General features: G+C 34.7%; 3 protein-coding genes across 9 annotated transcripts; 1 reads left to right on the top strand and 2 right to left on the bottom strand.

Moving 5' to 3' along the window:
• The first annotated feature begins 1415 nt into the window (after positions 1-1415).
• LOC110673002 (transcription initiation factor TFIID subunit 8) lies at positions 1416-5536 on the top strand. 4 transcript variants are annotated; one of them, XR_009144944.1, is made up of 3 exons: positions 1416-1470; positions 1876-3276; positions 4643-5536. XR_009144944.1 is itself a non-coding variant. In XM_021835961.2 (2 exons), the coding sequence occupies exon 2, from the start codon at positions 1974-1976 to the stop codon at positions 3114-3116; it is 1143 nt and encodes a 380-aa protein (XP_021691653.2). In that variant the 5' UTR covers positions 1416-1470; positions 1876-1973; the 3' UTR covers positions 3117-3338. The 4 variants fall into 4 exon arrangements, 1 of the variants encoding a protein (XP_021691653.2); XR_002498399.2 differs by having other exon boundaries at positions 4603-5536; XR_009144945.1 differs by having other exon boundaries at positions 1440-1470; positions 1905-3276; positions 4603-5536.
• Positions 4438-9838, bottom strand: LOC110673001 (protein LONGIFOLIA 1). Its single transcript, XM_021835959.2, has 5 exons — positions 8777-9838; positions 8114-8166; positions 6011-8011; positions 5785-5935; positions 4438-5461 (listed from the first exon to the last, which is right to left on the bottom strand). The coding sequence occupies exons 1-5, from the start codon at positions 8931-8933 to the stop codon at positions 4656-4658; spliced, it is 3168 nt and encodes a 1055-aa protein (XP_021691651.2). The 5' UTR covers positions 8934-9838; the 3' UTR covers positions 4438-4655.
• A 5694-nt stretch (positions 9839-15532) lies between these two features.
• LOC110672940 (uncharacterized) lies at positions 15533-20584 on the bottom strand. 4 transcript variants are annotated; one of them, XM_021835872.2, is made up of 7 exons: positions 20447-20584; positions 17523-18141; positions 17359-17440; positions 17136-17202; positions 16516-16701; positions 16309-16369; positions 15533-16003 (listed from the first exon to the last, which is right to left on the bottom strand). In XM_021835872.2, exons 2-7 carry the CDS (start codon positions 17914-17916, stop codon positions 15831-15833), a joined length of 963 nt encoding a protein of 320 aa, XP_021691564.2. In that variant the 5' UTR covers positions 17917-18141; positions 20447-20584; the 3' UTR covers positions 15533-15830. The 4 variants fall into 4 exon arrangements, with proteins under 4 accessions (XP_021691564.2, XP_057994118.1, XP_057994117.1 ...); XM_058138135.1 differs by having other exon boundaries at positions 17523-19440; positions 20447-20553; XM_021835873.2 differs by having other exon boundaries at positions 15859-16003; positions 16506-16701.
• Between the last annotated feature and the right edge of the window lie 2083 nt (positions 20585-22667).

Raw genomic sequence — 22667 nt, 5'->3', positions numbered from 1 at the left:
GTATTTTATTTCAATTAATCTGTTTAATTTTTTTTCAATTTATTATTACTTAATGAATTTTAATGCTAGATAAATTACTATTTAATTTATTTATTTTAATGAAACTAATTAATAGATCTCTTAATTTTGAAAAGCATTTTATATAGTACTTATAATTTGGTTAAATTACCTATTTAGTCCATCTAGTTATTTTTTCATCCAAACCGTTTTAACTCTCTCTCACTTATTTTTCTATCTTATGTTTTTTCCTCTTTACATCTAAACCTTTTTTTTCCTATTTTTTCTATATTTTTCATCTTATGATATAAAATGGTGCAAATTGTGTAAGTAAAAAGATTAGTCAGTTCTCTTAAATCTTGTATAATCAAGGTAATAGTCTATAAAAATTGTTTTTTAATAAAAAAAACACAAAAATGTTACTAAAATAATTAAATGAAAAATATTAAAATATTTTTAAAAAATGTAAATTTATATTTAATTTTCACAAAATAAAATTTATATTTTCATTTAAGAATATATTTTTTCAAAATATTATGTTTTTCAAAATATATAAATTAACTATTAGTTTTATTAAAATAGACAAATTAAATAGTAATATTTTCAAAATATAAAACTTAACTGATTAGTTTTATTAAAATAGAGAGACTAAATAACAATTTAATTAATAATAAAATCTATTAATTTAATAAAAATAAAATATAAAACTAAATAATAATTTTTCAAAATATATAAATTAAATAATTAATTTTATTAACATATCAAAAAAAAAAAATTTTCCTATCATTATTTTCTTTTCTCTTTATATTTTTTCAAATAAAAAAAAATAATTAAAATTTCCTTTATTTTTTATTTCACTTATAAAAAAAATATAACAAGTAGAAAATATCTTTTATTTTTCTTTCCCCTAAAAAAAATTTCTAAATACATTGTAAGAGAAAATACTTTTTTTTTAATGAAAAAGCTTTCCAATAATTTATATAAGAGAGATAAAAATATATTTTTAAATAATTAAAATATAAAATATTATCATTAATTGACGTGACATATTTTGATTGGCCGAGTGTGTGACTGAGTCATACACCCGGATCTGTGTAAGAAATTCCCAGGGGATTTAAATCCACAGATCCTTTAAACATTTATGTTCTCCGTCTATAAAAGTGACGCCTTGCTCTTTGGAGCTCTCAAATCTCACCTTCTTTCCATTCCTCGGGGTTTTACAAGGGTTTTATTTCCATGTAAACCCTAATTTCCACTATAAATCCACGGACAATACCCTAATTAACCTTTCTTTCTTCAACATTTGTCATTTCCTATCCCGCTAGGGTTCTTTTGCTGATCGATTGATCCCCAGATTTCTGTTTCTATGCTCTCTTAGCTTCCATTGTTTTTTTTTTTGTTTTTTTTTTTTTTTTTTTTTTTTTTATTGTCTTTCAATGTTCGGTTACGTTTCCAAACCCTAGAATGCAAACGGTAAGCATTCAGCTATTTTTGGGTTGCTTTTGTCTAGGGTTTGCTTGAATTTTCATTTGGTTGCTAGGAAAACGGAGGATTGATTTAAAAATTTAGCAATGAATCGTGTTTTTTATGTATGTGGATATGTATGTTTTTAATTGGTAAAATGCCTCTGCTTATATGGTGTTGAAGTTCTTGGTAGTTGCTGTATCTATGAGTTGCATAGATTTTTCTTTCCCCTTTGATTTGTGATGTGCTAATTGCCTTTTTGCCTGATTAATTTTTCACCTCTACATTTTTTAGTGCTTTGGGTCCTTCACATAACTAATAATTAGAGACTTGGGATAGTAATTTGAGTTTTCGCTTAGAATTTTTTACTTGAATGATTGTTGACGTCCTTTTTCTTTCCTACATCATCTCCAGTAAGCTGACAGGGTATAAGCAATGAATAGGTGATTTATGGGCGAGAGAATGGTACTTTGCATGTCCTATCTCAGGCGAAGTGATATGATGTGTTGAATATGAGCCATGGAGGTGGGGAGAGTGGAAGATTGCTTGAAAAATCACAACATGCGAAGAGAAAATCTGGTGCAAGTGGTGATGAATTCGCCCAAGCAATTGCAAAGATTGCTGTAGCTCAAATATGTGAGAGTGCTGGGTTTCAGACCTTTCAGCAGTCTGCTCTTGAAATATTATCTGACGCCACCATTCAGTATATAAGAAATCTGGGAAAGCTTGCCCAATCCTATACAAATTTAGCAGGCAGAACAAATGTTAATGCTCTTGATGTTATTCAAGGATTGGAAGAGTTGGGTTCTTCACAGGGGTTTGCTGATGCTTCTGATATTGATCATTGTATTGCTAGTTCAGGTACGGTTAGGGAACTTGTTCAGTATTTTAGTGAAGCAGAGGATATCCCATTTGCCTATTCTATTCCTACTTTCCCTGTTGTTAGAGAAAGGAAGCCAGTTCCAAGTTTTTTGCAAATTGGTGAGGAGCCTCCTCCGGAGCACATTCCAGCTTGGCTACCTGCATTTCCTGATCCTCAAACTTATGTTCAGTTGCCCACAGAGAATGAAGGGGCCACTGATTCTAACACACGGAAGTTTGAGCTGGCACGGCTGCACACAAGGACTGATAGGTCTCTACCGAACTTGCAGAATTATACTGGCAATGGGTCTGGGGGTCCTTCCTCTGTTGCCCCTGTTGGTGGTTCTGAGGCAAAACTAGCGGTTGAAGGTAACCCATTTCTTGCTGCTCCATTACAGTTTGGAGAGAAGGAAGTTTCCCATGTTGTTCCTCCAGCTAAGCCTTCAAATGAAGCTGCTGTGAGAAATCTTATTGATCAAAATTGCCTTCTGGATAATCATGTGCCAGTGCTGGATACATTTGCTCCACCTATTGAAGCAATGAAGAGCTGGTCGTGTGATTCTGAGGATGGTCAGAAGAAGGTTCTTTTGAATCAAAGACCTGCTGTACAATTCAAGATTGGGGTTGGCAAGAAGTCCTTGGGTATAGCACTAGAATTGAGCTCACAGAATAAGGGTGTTGAGAAGATGAGCCCATGGTCTGGAAAGGATAGTGAGAAGGATGATAAGAAAATAAGGGCTGAGAAAATTCTGAAACAGTCTACAGATAACCCAAGGGAACTGGCTCAGTTGTAAAATAGGTTTGATTAGAATCTGTATACTTGTTTAGGAAACTAGCAGCAGAAGCTGGTTCCTGGTAGTTAAAGTCAAGGCTTGTGGTTGCCAGCATATGGCTTTAGGAGGGAATTACAGATTGTGAAGGGGAATTTTTTTCCCACTTTAAGAAGTTTTGGAGGTATGTGAATGTCAGTTTGTCATCATACGCACTTGTTAGTGAATGATTCTTTTTAGTGGAAATTCTTGTTTCTTCTTTTGTGCTTTGATACTGAACTAGGACATTGATATTGCCACTTTTGCTTACTCTTATTTTTGCGCAACCTAAGGCAAAAAAGCATGGTATAGTGTGTGTTAACACATTTTTATTGAAGAGCTAGATACTTTATGATAAGCATATTTTTAGTGTTTTGCAGTGGGGGTCTAGTTGGAAAATGAGTATCATAACTTTCTGAACTTTCATAATTGCCTTGTTGATTACAATGTTACACTTTTGATGTAGAAAATAAAAGTTGATTATAAATCAATTAGCAGCCTAGGCGTCAACAATTTATGCATCATCTCTCAGCTTGCATTTCTAATGTCTTTATTCCATAATGTGACAAATATGGGAAGTCGAAAAATTAGCAAGCACTTGGTTACTTGTATGTGTGTTGAAAGATGTAGAATTTTGTAAGACAGCCTTTATTTTTCCTTGTCACTATCATGCTTGCTTAACATAATGAGTTCAACTAAAACTGTATTAAGATTGTTTATTTTGTGATAGTGTGAAATTATTTTTAAATAAAAAACCATTAATGGTGAATGTCAACTTATGTATGAGAATTTGTAAGGCTATTTTTATACATAATCTGGTGCAAAGAATTTAGAACTCTGAATTTGGTTTTTGATATTATCTACTCTTGCATCCAAATCTTTTCCCTCCATTTTAGCATTCAACTTTTTGAGAAGAAATGCATTAATGGAGTTAGATTCTTGGATAATGTTTAAGCCACCACTGCTCTCCAGGAATTTCCTTATTGCAAGCTGTTATTGTCTTCTTCTGTCTCTCGTTGTGGATGGTGTTTTGCCTCTCAATGAAGATAGCTTTTTGCACCTTCTTATTTTGGCAATGTTGTAAAATTACCAAATGCTATAGAATACAAATTTGAACCAGGCATTTATTTTTGCATATTCCAAAACTAAAAAGGTGGATGAAACATTTGGATCAAGGCTTGTTTTGTTTTGCAGAAAATTTTTGTTTACTCTGAAACTATATGCAACTTGCTGACCAGAGCTTATCTCTGCATGAAAAAAGAAAGAATAGGCTGTGCCATGTTTTAGTAGAGCAAGATGTGTGCAATACTGGAAAAGTAAGGATACTTATCATGTATTGATAAGAATTTGAATTTTTGTTAAATAGTTGCTTGAACACATACATGCTAGAACTAATCTTTACTCAATAGCTTGTTTTGATTTTTACCCAATATATGATTGATAAAACTAAAATAGTCCTCCAAATTTGAAGAATACGGTGAGGAAGAGACCGAATTATTGTGTCAAAACAGTTCTATGAAAGTACTACTTGGAAAACAGTTGCCTGCGACACCCAGCAGATGGCACTCGTAGACCAATTGGCTCACCAGTCACAACCTCACTTATTAGATCTTTAAAGATCAAGCGCTCAACACCCAGAACTAGCCATGGAATTTCACTTCTACAAGTCGTCCAATGTGTTGATTGATGCATCAAATCTGCCTGTAATATGTTTATCAAACTGTCATTCTCATCATCTAAGCTGCAGCTAGAGGCATTCCCTTGCAGTCTGTCTACCTCTAAGCATAATTCGCCCAAAAGCTGCTGTCCTCTTGGTCTTTTGTCTGCCAGCATATTTGGTGAGTGCCAATGCTTGGAAGAACTTTCCAGACGTAACTTGTGTGCTAGAATTTCATTCACAACATCAAATACAAGTTTTCTTTGGATTTTGATATGATGTTCTGGCTGGAAAGTCTTTGTTCCGCTCTCTTCATCATTTGAATGCGTGGTTTTTGCCTTAGCTTGTTCCAGAGCAAGGAATAAGTTAGGGTTGACTGGGTAGCCTGTTTGTCGGAGGTGAATGGCTGTAAAACCAGATTCAAAATCTCTAAGGAGACCTGATGCTAATAGGATTTCTGAAATGTATTGATGGTCTGGATTTTGGCTACTGAAGTGGGGTGTAATTTCATCAATGATGAGTTCCTCCCGAGCAGATAACATCTGTGTAAGATTCTGAATTAAGAGATGGACGGTCTCCAATTTCCGATGATTGATAAGAAGGTGGAGACTGGAGTTTGTGCTGCTGCTGGAAGAGTGATTTAAGTCCCCTGAATTCCACTCAATCTCATCTTCTGTAGCAAGAAAATTGAACTGGGAATTAAGAAATAACGCATTTTGCAATAAATACATCCATAAGAGTTCAATCTCTTCCTCTCCCTCTCTCTGACTTGTGCATGTATATTTCTAGTATATGATCTATCTGTATTGTTCTTACCATCTGTTCTCTCTTTTTATTATTTTTTTTATTTTGTGGGTTTCTAGCTGTTTCAATCACCAGTGTACTTCTCTCATCTTTTTTCCCTCAAAATATGATTATTATATCATATGGAAAGTGGTAATCTAAGTCTTAAATCATTTCTTAAGTAACTATTAAAAGAGGAACTTGGATCCTTACCTTTGAAGGCAATTGGTTTCTTCTTAATGGGAGATGGCAAGTCATCACTGTAGAATGTTGCATCAAGAACAGACACTGGACTTGGTTGTTCTGAGGAAGCTACCACTAGTTCTGCAATTGATCGATCTTTCATTGATCTTGCTACTGTTTTCTGAATGAGAGAAAATGAATCTGTCAAGTAGATAGTTTGAATGATATACAGATGAATAAGAGGAAGAAAATATACTTTTCGTCTCTGGTGAGCTTGCTGGATAGAGTTGTTATTGATATTATTAGATTTATCAATGCTTGAGACTTCTTCATCAATTTGTGAGGCTAAGCTAATTGTACTCTCGGATTGCAGTGAAATTGTGTCCCCTTGGTGACTTAAATCCCTCACATAACTACCACTATCACTCAATTCGTCATAACTTGGCTCCAGATTTACAGATTTTGGTCTCAGTTTTCTGCCTGGGGAAGCTGCTTCTGTAAGCTGTCTACTGGACTGCCTCTGGTTCCTGATTGAATCTGTTGATTGTGTTGTGGGACGAGGTTGCTTCTCCAAACCAGTCTTTTTATGTGGCTGTCTCAGGTTCAAGTTTCCCGAGCTCTTACTTGAGTTCTCTCTAGTAGTGGACTGAGGCCCTTTTGAAGTTTGCGACAGCTTTGTCGATCTGGCAGCAGTATTTTTATCCACTGGACGAGATGGTAGATTGGATCGGTCCCTAAGACGGTTGGCCCTGGGAGTTAGATCTTTAGCAGTTTGCTTGTCAATTAATTCCTTTCTGCTATCTTCAGAGTCAGCAGTCTGGAGTCCATGCAGAACTGAAAAACTTTGAGTTGGGCTTACTGGGGAAGCAGGATTACTGGCCTTGATGAGTTTAGCAGGTTTCATAATCACTATTGGAGATTTAAAACTCTTTGGTGAACCAGTCTCCCTGGTAAGGTTGGAAATGGGGCTATTACTCTGGAGGTTGTACAGACTTGGTAATTTTGAATTCTGATGGACATTGCTGTTAGTGCGTGCCTGAGTTCCTAACTTTGTATCTTCATTTCTGGTCTCTATTATCTCTGTTGTCTTCTGCATTGCTTCGAGTATTTGTTTAAGAGCTCTGAGATCAGTTCCAGACCTTTTAAACTCCAGTTGTGCCAACTTTTTCTCTATTTCACCATAAACAGAGAGAGAGGTGTTTGGGGCTTTTGGTGGAGTTATCCGACTCTTCAAAGTTGGTGTTTCAGAACCTCTGCTTCCATCTGGCTGCCTCCACGGTGCTGTTTCTATTGGAAACTTTGAATTTGGGATAGGCTTCTTAACTGAATCAACATTTCTCAGCCGAGGTGAGATAGGTTCCTTCTGAAGGTTTCTTGGGGAGCCAGGAACTCGATTTTGCTTGTTCTCATCGGTGGATCTTGATGCTCCGAGGGAGGGATTCTTTTCAACATCTGGGTGTGTTTTGATGTGTCTTGTCTGATTCCCATTGGCTGACATGGAACCTGGGAGAGCTTCCAATCCCATCAACTTGGCCACAACGTTAGACAGTCGTGTATGGCTTTCAGGTTCTTGTTGGTTTAAGAAATTGCTGAAGTTCCTATTCCCCCTCTCTAAATCTCCTATAGGATCACTTGATTTCATTTCAGTGGTGGAACCCCTCATGGATCCTGTTCTGCTGTCCAATGATAGCCTTGGCAACTCCCTAAGCTTTATTGCGGATTTGTATGCGTCTCTTGATTCCCTTCCGTCATAAGAGAACCGTCGAGCATCCTTCAGTCGAGAAGTTGATGACACAAGCTTCTCTTCACTGGATTTGCGAGGTTCTTCCTGAAGCTTGTGAAGAACTTGAAATGATCCCTTTAGACCTGAAACTTTGGGGTTTACAGATTTTGGCTGCTGCAGAGGTCTTGGGGAATCAAAGTACTTCAATGTTTGGCCCCCAGATTCCCCTTTGCTTACAGTTTTGACTGATAAGCCACGGGCTTCTCTGTAGATGGAGTCTTTGACAACATCTCTGAGATCAAGAGATTGCTGGCTTGACTGGAAAGAAGCGTTTGGTTGGTAAATGGGTGAAGGTAAATCTCGAACACGAGTTTCAGGACCAATGGTTTGATTGAATGAACATGGTTCCAGGTGAGATGCTCTGTTGCATTCTAATGATGAGAGACTAGATGAACAGGAGGAGGATGAAAACGAGGTTCTGGATGACTCTGTGGAGACTCTCTGTTTCTCTTTGATGGCCTTGTGCTTCTTTTCCTGCAATTATAAGTTAAATTTGCTTAACAATTTGACTAAAATATTTGCTTCAACAATTTTGCTAAAATAACTCAATTAAAGAATTAAGATTTGAATGCTTACTGTGGTCTTCTGAGATGTACTCTTGGGCTCTATACTATGGTTGCCATTTTGACCTGGAAAAGAGGTAAAATGTTAAACTCTAAGCTGACTAGCTTGGAAGGCATGATAGAGCGAGGGGGAAAAAAGGGCAAAACCATTAACAATTCATGAGAAACTTCTAAATGCAGATCACTAGAAAGTTATTATGATTTTTGGCCACAGCATCATTGTTTCGGTGGGAGTTTAGCAGATGATAGAAAGCTTAAATATTGTGATAAAGATTGAACATTGAAACTTGAAAGGGATAAATTAAAAAAAAAAATGTAATGAAGAGCTTCCAACCCTTGCAATGATCACTTGCCGCAAAGCTGTTGCTTAAAATTTTGAATTTCATATTTCGAGTTTGACGCTGAAACTAACGAGTTTGAAAATTTTACAAGCTGTAACACGAGTCTGTAAGAAGAAACTATCAGGGGTGGAAATGATGTTCTTGCAAATGCTAATTAACAGGGAAGTGAAGCGTTGCAGTTGAAAACTTTTAAGAGCTCTGGTATGAGCGAGTCAATAGAAACAGCATTAATGGAAGATAATTAAACTATGAAATAACTTATTTAACCTCACCAAAGCATCCACATTATTAATGATACTAAGTACTTTCAAGCTGCACTGATAATAGAGAAGTACCTGCTGGAAGTCTCTTGTGGTTTTGGCCAGTGATACGGCGGCCACCACCGAGGAAATGGTGACGGTCAAAGAGTTGAAAAATTCCATTCATACATCCAATCTGTTTCTGCAGATCTGGGTTTTCATCTGATAAAGTATGGATGAATTTTGCAGACATCTCTCTTCAATGGAGAGAACCAAAAAAAAAAATGACACTCTTGTAAAAAGAAACTTCTATAGCATGAAATTCTAACTCTCAGAAGTTTCAACGTTGAGTAACCTTCGAAAATGCGGAAGACACTAAAGATTAGCTCCTTAGATTCTTGCAAGATGCAACAGAAATTCTGCAATGAATATTGAAGGTGGTTGCTCCACTAAATGTATTCTCTTCGCTGGCTAATAACAACTTAGAGAGAACATGGATGATAGCAATAGGTTTCTCTCAGAAGCAAGGAGTGGAGATTATAATTATTTTGGAGTTGTTTCTCCTTTTGGGTATCAGGGAATTTCTTTGAGTAGCGGAAGAGAACGAAGGAGGAGATTTAAAGATAAAATGAAAGAAACAAAGAACCTCTCATCATTACTTGCAGATAATTGTTTATCGGGCTTCACATAACAAGGCAAAAAACAATATCTTCTACCAAAGCCAAGAAGATAAAAAAAATGGGAAAGAAAATGGGAAGGGACCCAACAGCCTAACAGTTTGCCACCAGCCCCACTTTCTAAGGACTGTGAAATGAAAATGCTGCGGGGAAGTTCTGCAGACCCGAGAAGAGATGTTTTTTGGGTTTCCTCACATAACAAAAGAATGCTTTGTCTTTTGGCTCTCTCTATTAAATTAAAAGGCAGCTAAAAGAGGCTAGAGAGTATATGAAGAGGTCTGTATTTTACCAAAAGCCTATGCGAAAATCTGTTTTGAAGAGAATGAGAAAATGGTGCCCAAGTGCCAAGCTTTTTTAATATCTGTATTCACGTATGAGGGGATGTGGAATGGGTGGGTCAAATCTGGTGTATGAGAGAGAGAGAGTGAGAGAGAGAGAGAGAGAAGGGTGGGGGGGGGCTTTATATTTTATAAACCCAAAAACAATGATAAAAAAAATATAAATAATAGGCAAGTAAGAGGAAAAGAGGGAGGAGGGTGGTGGGAAGGAAAGGTGTTCAGTGAATGTGTGGGTCAGATCTGCTATGGTCATTTTCTTCCACTATCATGTGGACAAAATAATGGTGGGTGGGCCTCTGGACTCTCTACAAGAGCATGTGGAGTCTGCCAGGGAGTGGAAGAAAGTATAACAAAGTGGATTTATGTACTGGAAAGCCTCCATTCTCCAATCTCCAATGCCCTTTTTTCAACAATTCCCTCTCTAATCTCCAACTCTCCCAATTTATCATTTATCTTTCTGCCAGTGCCTGTAGATTCCTACTCTTTCTCATTTTTGACCTTTGACCTGACCAAAGGAACATCACTAATAATACCTCTGTTAAAATAATCTGAATCACTCTATCTTTAATTTTTATCAAAGCCCTGTGAAAGAAGGATTACATGGTGTTAATGGGTATTTTAATAATCTATCTATGCAAATTCTGTGTGTTATCCAAGCTTAATTAGATAATCACCTGGCAGAGTCGTTTTCACCATAGGTTAGGTTATTCCATCGATTGTTTATGTGAGTTTCAGATACTTCAGCTGTTACATGCTTTCACATTTTAAGTATGCCAACCAGCTTGGCAATTGGTAGCATCCAGATACACCTTTTATGTTAGCATAAGTTAGGTGACTAAGAAGACCTTTTGCTATATAGCCACTGTTGGTTTTATAAGTAAAGCTCGACTACCCTTTTATTTTTTACAGGGAAACTTGAATACCCTTTATTTATTTATTTATTTTTCTCTTGGAAACATTCAAATTAGTCTCCATCTTTAGGATCTTAACATGTAGATTCAATTAAACAAAAAAAGTTACTAAATCTCAATTAATCCTGAAATAGACATAGTTTTACATGAAAAAGCTTGAATGCTCTTGTATTTTGGTTTTAGTACTTGTCAAATTAATGCCAGCAGGATAAGCTGCCAAAGCAAAGCATCCTTGGCTATATGTGCCCTTAAATTCGTACATGTATTAAAGCAGATCATGTGGTCCAGGAGACATGGTTACCAGAATTCAATGGAAGACGATACTAGCAATTTTAGGCCTAAGCGGTTGGATGCTGGGGCTTTAAAACATTGTGCAGAAAACACATAGACATTAGATTCCAAGGGCCAGAGGATAGGAGCCTCTTAGAAGATGAGTCATTATTTGGCCTTTATCACAGTAACATGGGACTGTAGTGTAACTTGATAGGCTGTGACATATGGTACTTTGCATTTGTTATTTGGGTAAATGAGGACTTCATTGGTTGGAGTTCCTTCTGTTTTCTTATGCATGATCTGCACATATCAGTCTCAGCTTTTCACAGGAAATATAACAAATTAAGGAAAGATGAGAAAGATGGAACATGATGCAGAAGCATTCTGGATAAGACAATAATTTAAAATAAATTATATTCGATCTCTCTTTATTTTTCTTATTTTAGAAAAATCAAATAGTAAGATCAATATTTTCTATAGATTATATAAATATAAAAAAAAAATAAAGAAATCCTTCAATTATTTCTTGAGTAGTGTACTGCAAATGATTTCAGAACTAATCAGTCTGATGAGAAATTTTAACACCATGTCCATTACCAAAGTACGATTCCTGATTCTGAAGGATAATGATAATACAACTTAAATTAAGGAAGATGCGGTCCTCCTTTTTATCTACCAAAATATTATAAATAATATTCTCATTTTTATTGAGTGTAATTATAATTCTTTTTTACTGCCATTTGTGGTCCTTTCTTTATAAATATAAATTTTCTTGCTGTCTTCAAGTTGTAATAGTGTTAAAATTTCATTTATTTTTTGTCAATTTCATCAACCCAATTGGGTTTTGATTTTATTATTTTTCTTAAGTTATGATGCATCATAATATTAGAGAACTTACCATGAATTTTCAATTAAAAAAAAATAAGTAATTTAAATTATAACAATAAAAATTATAAAAATAAACAGGAAAATAATCCTATAAAATGATTTATATAAAAATTAAAATAAATTAAAAAAAAATTAATAAAATGCAAGGCGGATTGAAAACTTTTGCGATAGCTAAAAATAGAAGCTTATTAGTTGGGCTGGCTACGTGGAGATGCACATGGAATTTGGAAACTTGTTAATTTATTAATAATTGACGACATGCAAATAATTAAAAATAAAATAGAAGCAAGGGAATGGGAATATTGAGAGAGGTTTTTCTCTTTCTAAATAATTAAAAATATTATTGAAAAGGTCTTTATGAGAAAAATAGTTGAATATAATAATTATGGGTGAAGATATACATGTGAATACGAGAATTAGGTGAAAGGATTGCATGAGCTGGCCGCAATGAAACGCGTAGTTGAGAAGCAAAATAATTCAAATACTATTAGTAATATAAAAAGCTCAATAATTAATTGATTATTTCTACTTCTTAGTAATAATGCAAACGCTCTGAAAAGGTTTAGAGCAATTTTTCTATTTCGGCTTACTCATCAAATCGGTGGAATGGAAGTAAAACATTAAGAGTTTAAATTAAAATTTATGAGTGAATCAAATCAAATCAAATTTTAATTTTTAGTTAAATTGGTCTAACCGATCGATCAAATTCGATTTTTAAACAATGGTTCAGATAGCAAGAGAGATTTATTTAATTTGAAAGATCTCATGTTTGAACTTGGCCATTAACCTCTTAGTGTAATGATACATTCCCATCTATGGAAATGTTCAAAAGTTTAGCTCTGACATAAATGCAGTGAAAATATTATGGAATATATATATATGTGTAAAAGGTGTAATATTTTTAATCGGAAATATCATCAACCTATCTGTAAACTATTTTAATAAGAAATCGATTTTATGTGATCAGATTGAAAACCGATCCATGATGGGTTGTAGGTGGAATCTCTCTGATGGACTCCGTATATATACATTTATTAAAAAGCAATGCACATAATAAGCCAACACATGGGGGATATGAAAGGTGGATGAGTGCTTGTGAGGATTAAATTGAAAATGATATGAAAAAGGGGGTGCAAAACCACATGCATAAAGTGAAGGCATCACATGACATGGTGAGGGATAGCCCTTAACTTCATTGGGCAGGGACCGACTAAGCCAATTTCAATTCACAATTATCCTAAACTATGTTCCAAGAAAGTATTACTTCACAGCCCACCATGCATGATTGCCACATGATGTCTTCCACTTGATCAACAATTTTATTTTGTGGGTTTTGCAAGTCAACAACAAATGATAATAATAGTAATAATAATATCTAATTTAATCAAAATAAGCTATTACAAGTTCCTATTCACATTCCAATGTGTTTCTTAAATCACTCTAGGATTGGGTGACCATTAAACAAGGAATAGTTGCATTTGTTTTGTGAGTGTCATTTTCAAGGTGAGGTTAAGTCAAGATTCCATCTTATCCCTTCCTTTCACATGGGAGAGATTTCAAGTCTTAATAGCTCTATATATAAATCTTAGAGGTATATACTGTGGATGAAGTTTACCACATTTAAGAAAGAACGTGGTGGTTATTGAGGCTGCCGTAATGCCCAAGAATGAGCGGGTGAGACTTAAAAAATATTGTAGGAAGCTTTGGGGAAAGTGGACCCAGATGATGAATTGCATACGTAAAGCCCTTAATTAATACCAAGTTCAAATAAAGATGGTTAGATTATAATGTTTAAAATGGATAATTAGGTATTAATATGGAGTTATGGAGCCTGTACATTGTGATGATATTTATGGGTGGGAATAAGCATGTTGTTATATGTCTATGTCTCTGTGATTATCATATTTATATGCATCTCCGAGATGCCATACCAACATGAAGAAGAGGACAAGGCTGTACCATACCCACCTTTTGAAATTGGGAACCATAGAATGTGACGCTATATGATAGCTGCATTGTCTCCTGTTGTATGACAGTAACAAACTGTACAAGATTTCTTGTGGAGTAGGATCAAGAGGAATGGGCTTTTCTGGGTCCTTCAAACTGTGCAGAGTCAGTACCAAATCTCTGTGCACACAAGAAAAATAAGATATATATATATATATATATTGCCATGCTCAAAAGTCATTAAGTTATGCCCAAAATGTAGTCAGCAACTTTGCCACATATTTATGGATTGGCCAATGGCCGTCGTTTGAAATTTTGCAGTCTTCCATTTATTACTATCATCATCTGCCCTATCCCATAGACTCTGGTGATCCCTTGTAATGTCAATAATTCCTCACTTTGGTCGAGATAGGATGACCAAAACTTTATTATACATCAACTAAATTGAATTTCTGGCATAATACTAAGTGATTCTGTGGTTGTGGTTTGAGTTTCTTTCTCATAATAACAAAAAAAAAAAAAAAAATTACTTCTTATAAGCTCCAGCACTTGTGATCGTATCGTCCTAAGCATTGTCACATCAACTATGATCAATTTAGGAACATTTTCCCCAAACCTATAGCACTGCAAACTATGTTTGGTTTTGTAACATGGTTTTGTTGTTTCAACCGTCAATTCGTATCATATTAAGTAGGTTTCTCAAGGTATTGAGATTTGAGAAGACATTTCCATTAACACCCCACCTTCACATTTTGTCATATCAATTTGCACTTGGTCTTATCCTAGTGTTCCTCCAATATAGTCATGTCAATTATATGCACATTTTTCATTTTCCTCCATTAATTGTAACCAATGTTTGGTCGCCTAACTACAAAAAATGAACTTGGTCCAATAATTGCTACTAGAGTCATGACTTTTTATTGTCAGTTGTTTTGCTTCTAGATGGTGTCCTTTGGGCGTATGTGCATGCATTTCCTTCTAACTCTTTGTGGCTAACAACTGTTATGACTTTGTGCTTTATTCATCCTTGTGAATTATTGACACAGCCCTTTTATTTACCCGTGGATTTAGAGGATCAAAACATTGGTTTTATCAGAAATGAAAGAGAAATATTTCCGTTCTCTTTTCCTTTTCAAATCCCTGCCTTTTGGAAAATAGTTGCAGCTTCAGAACGCAGGTTGGTAATCCAAGCAAAGCAAATGGCAGGAAATCCAAACCTCATCTCTCTGAAGTTTAGTACCATTGAAGCTTGTGCCTATATTCTAGTTACTATGTTCTCATACTGTTCGGCATAGGGAAAAATGCCAAATTATGATCAATCCAGACAGCTTCCTAGAAGCACGCACCATCCTGTAACCTGCGCATGCTCCAACATGCCAAATTCAATCAACATCATCACCAGAAAAGGGCAATGGTAATGCACGTGGTAGAGGCTGGAGCTCCACAAACATCACATAATTCAACAGAATGCCAAGAATCTCATCCACTTATATCAACATTAGATTAATCATATCATTGCCATTAATTATTATGCTTAATGAAAATAAATTGAAATATCCAAGCACCAGGAAAGATCCATAGTTGTATCCAAGCACCGTTTATTATAAAGCAGTAAGTTGCTGTACATGGCACATGAAAAATACCTATAGCCAACTGAAATCAAGTGAGACGTTCCTTGTTTCCCAAATCCCTTTTAAATGTGCTCTACATGGCAAAAAGGCTAATTTCACGCATAAAATCAAAATATGATAGAGCTTTGAGAAGAGTTATTTGGTCTGATCAGATGGAGTCTTCTCAATGAATGTGCCTTCTACTCTATAGAGAAAAAGTATCAGTGGTAATTATCCAATAATAAGAACATAAGAGGGGTGAATTATCCACAATGTCAATCCGATTTTCAATTCCAATATCCAGTTTAACATCAAGTTTTGTCTATTGAGTAACCTACAGACTCTATTCTTTAGACTTATGAATTGCCAGAAGCCTACAAATATGATGTATATCAGCAATTTGAAATTTTGAAGAAGAGCAGCTCCCGCCCTCCCTCTTTCTTTTAAAAATCTTGCGTCCAATTTAACTAGCAAAGTCATATCCAAAATTAACAGGGAAATAGAAATTATCTCAAGGATGGGAACGGAGACAATGTGCTCATAACCTGGAGGTAGAAACCCCAAGATGCACTTCTTTCAGTGATCGGTTTTTGACCAAATGGGTGTTGCTCTACAAACTTCTGTACATCATCAGCTTCAGCCAGTCCCTCCAAATACACTCTAAGATCACCTCCATCACCTGATATTAATTGGAATCAATTGTTAACAGTTTGCATCATCTTACTCCAATAGAACAAATCAAGTAAGATAGCTAACAATCTAGAGCAACAAAAATATCATGCAATTAATACATGACATATTGCACATTTTAATTTGCTATTAAATTGTTCTTTAAGCTGAAGACAAATAAGGCTAGGATAAGAACTGCCATGGTCTAACAGTGCACATCACCATAAGTTAAAAGACACCGGTTAAAAAGTTTTGAATGGCACTAGATATCTTCAACATTATAGAGCAATAAATTGTACCAAAATTTTGTCTTACCTAAAGCATTATCCTTGCTGTCCTGACAATGGTATGAATAAGGGAATATTGCAGTGTGCGCCTACAAAAGAAATGTAAACACACATCAAAAAGTAGTAGTAATAATACTGATAAATAACAATATTATTAGTGGTTTGCCAAAAAGATGATAAAAGAAATACACAGTAGTGGCCAATAAGAAGAAAAATATGGATTACCAAAGCTTACAGGATTAAGCAATGCTTTGTAAGGTGAATCATCTAATAGCAACGTATCTGATTCATTATAAAATCTCTTCTCCCAAGGAAGTTCAGGATCATGTTTTTCCCATATTCTCCTTAGTTCCTTAAAAACCAAGGGTTTATGCTTGTTTTCAAGAGTGTTGAATTGTGTCATAGTACAGCGAGATAGATCCTGCAAAATCACTATTATTTATAAGAACCCGGTACAACTATCCAATGTTTATTTCCATTTCCATGGCAAAATATTGCAACTAGAAAATATTTCAATTTTAAACTAACTGATGAATGGAATTATTTCCACATCCATAGTCAAGTATTTTAGACATTTTATGTTTAGTCAATGCAATCGGGAGGCAATCAGTGCCATGGCTGAATGCCATTGGATTACTAGACTAATGGAGCTTCTATAAGTATCAGCTATGGAGCTACCACACACTCATAGGTAAGCCACATTTCTTGAGGGAAAAAAAATGGATATTGGCAACAAAGAAACCAAAAACAAGGAGGTGAAATAAATTTGTTTATGCCAGCAATATACTTACGGATTGTCCAATAAACTGTAAATGCAAAGCCTACGGAAATTGAAGTACATGTAAATGTACTTACCCAACAAAACATTAACTTGTGCTTCATATCTCCCATCACATAGTTAATAACGTCATCCATATTCTTCCTGAAAAAAATTTAAAATGTTTTGCAGTCAATTATTATATACTAAAAAAGATCACTAACATATTGAGAGCAGAAAAAGGATGATTCTTTTAAAACCACAATTAAGTGAAACAATCCCAACATTCACAAGAGAAAGACAATGAATTAAGAAGAGTACTTAATTCTTGAAGACCAAATGCCCACTTCAAATCTCTCAAAGCAGAAGTTTAGAAAATCAAGACAAAAGGGTCTCGTAAAAACTGAAACAAGAAAGCAAAATATTAGATTTAATTAACTGAAGAATAAAACCTAATTTAAATGATATTCAGTTTCAATTCTCACTTGCTCGCCCTCTAATTCTTATGTCTGGTTTAAAATTCTTTGGAGAAGAAGAGACTATATCCACAAGCAACCCATTCAAATCAAGAACAAGAAGTTTTTTCTTCAAACGTCTAGCTGGTGGTCTTATTGATAAAGAAGCCAAACTTTCTGAAAGAGCATTTTCTTTGTCACTGCTAACAAGTGAAATATGTTTATTAGTTTCACCTCCATCTGACAAAACAATAGCCTCTTTGTCTCCTTTATCCAATAAACGAAGAGATGACAGCTCATTCATCTCATTACTATGAGAATGGCTACCTTCCTCAACCTGCTTATGAACTGAATCACTAATATCCTGCACATCATGTTTTCCCCTATTTCTGAAACTTGGTTGATTTTTGTGCTCAAAGCTCATTATTGAAGGATTATTGGTTTCCGCGTGTGTGTTCAAAATTATAAAAACTTTGAAAGAGGCAATTTGATTCCACTAACAAGGAATCTTATATTTCACTCTTGGTGAATAAGTATCCTTGAAATCCTCGATATTTTCAAATGGCAGTTGTTTTCTACTATTTTCTTGACCATATCAGTTTCACATGTTCTAAAGTCTTGTGTATCATTCCCCTCATCAAATTGAGTCCTGCAAGTTTGGAGAAAAGAATAATAAATGGCTTTCAACTATATTAAATTAAATATCATACAAAGAAAAAAACAAGTAACACATTAAAAATTAGCATAGCAAAACCAAATATGATACAAAATTACTGAGGAAAATCTGAGCCTGAGATAACATAAACCTAAAAGTTATAGTATATGACCCATTTTAGGAGCAAATTAATCATTGATGATTTTGGTCAAACTTAAGATATTCTAGACATTTCTGAGCTTCATTCATTATTAATCAAGTCTGTCCATTCATTCAAAATTCAACTGAACTCATTTGTCTTAATCTTAGCTGGAGCTGGATATATGGATCATTAGTTTATTTTATTTAGGGCCGAATGCTTTGATTTGCAGTGCTACTGAAGTAAACCATTTTAACTCGTATAGTTTATTATACAACTCTCCTCTTCTTTGCTTCTATTACTTCAATCCAATCACTCTTCCACACTAATGCATGAATAAGTCTTTGTAGAACACAGCCAAACCATCTCAAACATTCCTTCATCAACTTATCCTCTATGAATACACAAATTGCTGCCCCACAACATTTTCTGGTCTCTATGTATTCATCTTAACATTCTTACTTTTGAATGCACTCAATTTTTGCATATATTGTTGGGTCACCACCCAGAGCTCATACCCATAACGCACATAGATCCTGATCACCATTTTATAGGATTTATACTCTGCCTAACAGAAACTTTCAGAAGGCATAGCTTAACAGTGGCAGTCTTCCACAGCCTTCCACATTCAATTGTATTACAAATTCTACCATTCACAGACAAATACCAAAAGACCACCAAAGAAAATGGAGAGAGAGAATTAACAGTAGATACTTTCTAGAGCTCAAAGAAGATATTTCAGTGTTGTAATGAATCATATCACGTACATTACAACAACAGCAACCAGTGGAGAAAACAAAAACCAAAATATGACGAGGGTAGCTAAGGAACAGACATTCCACACGCAAGAGGGAGAATTTTAGAGAATATATGCTGCTGTAATTTTATTAGTAATAATCTGATCTGAAATAAATAAAAACATGGGATATTTATAGAGGTTTTTAAACCCCTAAACATAAAAGGAAAAGAACTCTACAAATTAGGAGAATTTAATAAACCCAAATACAGCAGGAAACCTAGATTATATAGGTAAGTAGGAGAAAAGTAGATTTAGATAAAATCAAGTCCTAAATAATGTTGGAGACAATCCCCATTAATTTCCGCAGCTGCTGGGGCCAATCCTTGAAGTCCTAAGTAAAATAGGACTGCTTGAACTGAAATAAAACAAAAGAAAACGTTGCTGTTATATTGGAACAGTGTGGTCATACTCTGCTTTCCCCCTGCTCACACGCATGCTCTGTTTTTCCCCTGCTTTCCTTCTAGTTTTCTTTCTTCTTTTTTTCCTATGTTGTTTCTCACATTTTACCAAAAATTCTTCCACTAATTTCAACGACATCAAAATAAAGCCTTACACCACCCCTGCTTCAAATGTTAATTGATTAAACGAGTTTATAGTGCCTAAAGTAACAACTAGTCTCATTCGAGACTCACAAATTGTCAGCTAATTAACAAGGATCAATTGTCAGTAAGTCCTAATGATTGCTAAAGGTAGTTCAAGAAGGTAATGAAAAGCAGGAAAGCAAAGGGATGGATTTATTACGTGCAACTAAATTCTGAAGCTGTACAACTGTACAAGGCATTAAAAGAACAGCATGAAGGTCAAAAATAGAACAGAGAAACAAATATATCATAGAATTTGCCATGCCACAATCGAAAAGGCACATTCATATCCATAGAGCTAACCAAGTGAAAGGAGATATAAAGTCTCCTTAAATAGTTCAATAAATGAGCTAGGAATACCAAAAATGAAAATTTAAATAAAACTAAAGGAATAAAACAGATTGCTAGTACTGAAAGTATGTTTTTGCTAAGATAAAAAATAAAAAAAAATAAAAAAACTCTAAAATAATGAATCATTAGCATCATTAAGCTTCAAACTTGTGATAATAAATAAAGCCAGACTTTTAAATGTCAGATTCAAATTTAAAAAATAAAAAAAAAGAACCCCACAAATTAAGAAAAAAATAAATAACTAATCATGTTCAATGGTAATAAAAAACACTCAACAGAAAACAAATAAGAACCCTTTTATTCTCACAGCAAGTTGCAAAAGAAAAAAAAAAGGATGGAAAAGTATATCCCATGTTTCCCTTGTCCTAAAAGCTCAAATACTATCGATTATCTAGAATTAAGAGAAACAGAGAGAGAGAGAGTTGCTACCTTTGGAGAATTGATAATGTGATTTGGAGTGTTGGTGATATCGTTTGGATGTGAATAGAAGACGGAGGATTATTTGACTTTTGAGAGAACAAATGAATGACAAAGAAAATGAAACAGAATTACAGGAAACAAAAAGGAAGGAACTGATACTCACTTTGTTAGGTCTGGTTCAGAGTATGACCGAAAGTGGGCCATCGTAGGTTAAGTGGGCCTATATTCATTGGTCAGTAAAGCCACCAATTATATCATTGAATCTTACAAATCTTTTATCCGACTAATCTTTGAATTTTCCAATTTGCAAAAGATAACATCCGTTGATATCATCGGGCGGGCAAAATCCATACTTTTCGAACCCGAGTTCGATCTCCGAATCAGTGTGAGACTTAAATATTGTCTCCGTTAGAGAAAATGTTAATAGGCTCGGGTTTTTGCACTCGCTCTCGACGGTCTAAAATGGTGATAAGTTTCTCTAAGAGGTGGGTTAAATCAATTCTGGACTTAAAAGGCTAATGATGTTTTGATATCATTCTTGCTCCAAATAAATTTTAATTGAACCCACATTTACTCTATGGATACAATCTACTTATAATAAAACTTCATATGGGTTAGATGTAATTTTATCTTTAACGAATAATTCAACTTTTAATGCAGGTTGTTGGTTAAATACTATTAATGAAAATAGTCATTTATTATTTTTAATAATTGGATTTAGAGATTCCTTTATTTATCATGCTATTGCTCTAGATTTATATGCTTTTCATATAGTTTCTTTTTTTTTATTAAAAAAAAATAATATATCTATTATAAGCTTGAACTCATATAAAAATAAGTTTAATAATTATAAGACTAAATATTTATATCAAGATATGTGTAAAACTAATTAAAACATATATGAAGTGTATAAATTTATATATAAAAATTTAATTTAATAATTAATAAATTCATTTTTATATGAACTCAAACTCCCATAATCGCTTTTATTAAGTGCTGAATTCCTACATGGGTTGCGAGGATAAAGCAGAACAAGGAATGGGAGAGAGAGAGAATAAAAAGGAAAAAAAAATGGGAAGATGTGAAATAATTATTAGATTGGCATATATAGTTGGGAATTCAACAGCTAAGAACAGAAGGCATGGGTGGCTATTTTTCAAGGTTAGTGATGGGATTAAAACGATGTGTATGAAATGGGTGAAAGTGGACTAGCTGTTATTTTTACAAGCCCATCTAGCTTTGGCTTGAGTTTAGTTCAGTTTTGCAGCTCCATTTTTTCTTAGGCCCAATTTAGCTCTACAATTTCTCTCAAAGCATCGAAGTAGCAGAGAATCAATCACTCTCACATACTGTTCATTTCAGCTATTCCAGCTAGCCATTCCAGCTAAAAATGACGTTACAAGTTATTGTAAATTAGTTAGAATCACCTGTAAATATGGGAGGGTAGCATAGAGATTTTTTCTAAAATAACTTCGAAAGCATTCTTTTACTTGTATATAAACATACCATTATTCAATGAAACAACATAGCTTTTGCTCATTTACAAAATTTATTAGCTAAATTCTTCATGGTATCAGAGCACAACCTGTGCTACTGATAGATTGTTCTTCTTAGTAAAATACAACCCTCTAATTGCCTTTCTTTCATTCTGCCCTTAAGCTATTCTAGAGAATGCTAATATAACTGAGACATCTGGGACTGGCACTGGCCCTGATACTCAGGTTGCTATCAATGAAAATGGTGTTCTTCATCTGCACAACTCTGACCACCCAGGCATGATACTTGTAAGTGCCCCTCTGACTGGAAAAAATTATTTATCATGGAGTATATCCATGGTGCTTGCTTTGAGAGCCAAGGACAAGCTTGGATTTGTTGATGGGAGCTGTGAAATGTCTGTTGCTGGTTCTGCTACAATGGACAAATGGAAAAAGGTGGATAGCATGGTGACCTCCTGGATCCATCTCAAAAGAGTTGGTGGATGCCTTTATCTATGCTGTTTCTGTAACATCCTCACTTACATAGTCTGTACGTTATACTGTGCCGATGACTGAGGTTGTCTGGGCAGACAGCCAGAGTATAGACAATCAGAAATGTCTGGAACTACACTTCGGTGATAGTGAACAGACATAAATTGATGAAATAAATACAAAGAAAATACAAAAAAATTAAGAAAAAATAAAAGAGACGAAGTGCAATTAGGTTAAACGAGCCAGAACCGTAGCGATGGGTG

Source organism: Hevea brasiliensis, chromosome 16 (assembly GCF_030052815.1).
Source record: "Hevea brasiliensis isolate MT/VB/25A 57/8 chromosome 16, ASM3005281v1, whole genome shotgun sequence".
Taxonomy (NCBI): domain Eukaryota; kingdom Viridiplantae; phylum Streptophyta; class Magnoliopsida; order Malpighiales; family Euphorbiaceae; genus Hevea; species Hevea brasiliensis.
The sequence above is the reverse complement of the archived record's forward strand: the minus strand, read 5'-3'. Positions and strand labels throughout refer to the sequence as shown.

What these genes read in the sequence shown, in the direction of transcription:
- LOC110672940 (XM_021835872.2), bottom strand. Translation starts at nt 17,916, where the DNA reads ATGAGCTTTGAGCACAAAAATCAACCAAGTTTCAGAAATAGGGGAAAA. An exon ending in AAGAATTAGAGGGCGAGCAA is followed by an intron (nt 17,441 to 17,522) that starts GTGAGAATTGAA and finishes TTCTTGTTTCAG; the next exon opens with TTTTTACGAGACCCTTTTGT. An exon ending in ACAAAGCATTGCTTAATCCT is followed by an intron (nt 16,370 to 16,515) that starts GTAAGCTTTGGT and finishes TTTCTTTTGTAG; the next exon opens with GCGCACACTGCAATATTCCC.
- LOC110673001 (XM_021835959.2), bottom strand. Translation starts at nt 8,933, where the DNA reads ATGTCTGCAAAATTCATCCATACTTTATCAGATGAAAACCCAGATCTG. An exon ending in CCACAAGAGACTTCCAGCAG is followed by an intron (nt 8,167 to 8,776) that starts GTACTTCTCTAT and finishes CCTCTTTTCCAG; the next exon opens with GTCAAAATGGCAACCATAGT. An exon ending in GTACATCTCAGAAGACCACA is followed by an intron (nt 8,012 to 8,113) that starts GTAAGCATTCAA and finishes TTATAATTGCAG; the next exon opens with GAAAAGAAGCACAAGGCCAT.
- LOC110673002 (XM_021835961.2), top strand. Translation starts at nt 1,974, where the DNA reads ATGAGCCATGGAGGTGGGGAGAGTGGAAGATTGCTTGAAAAATCACAA.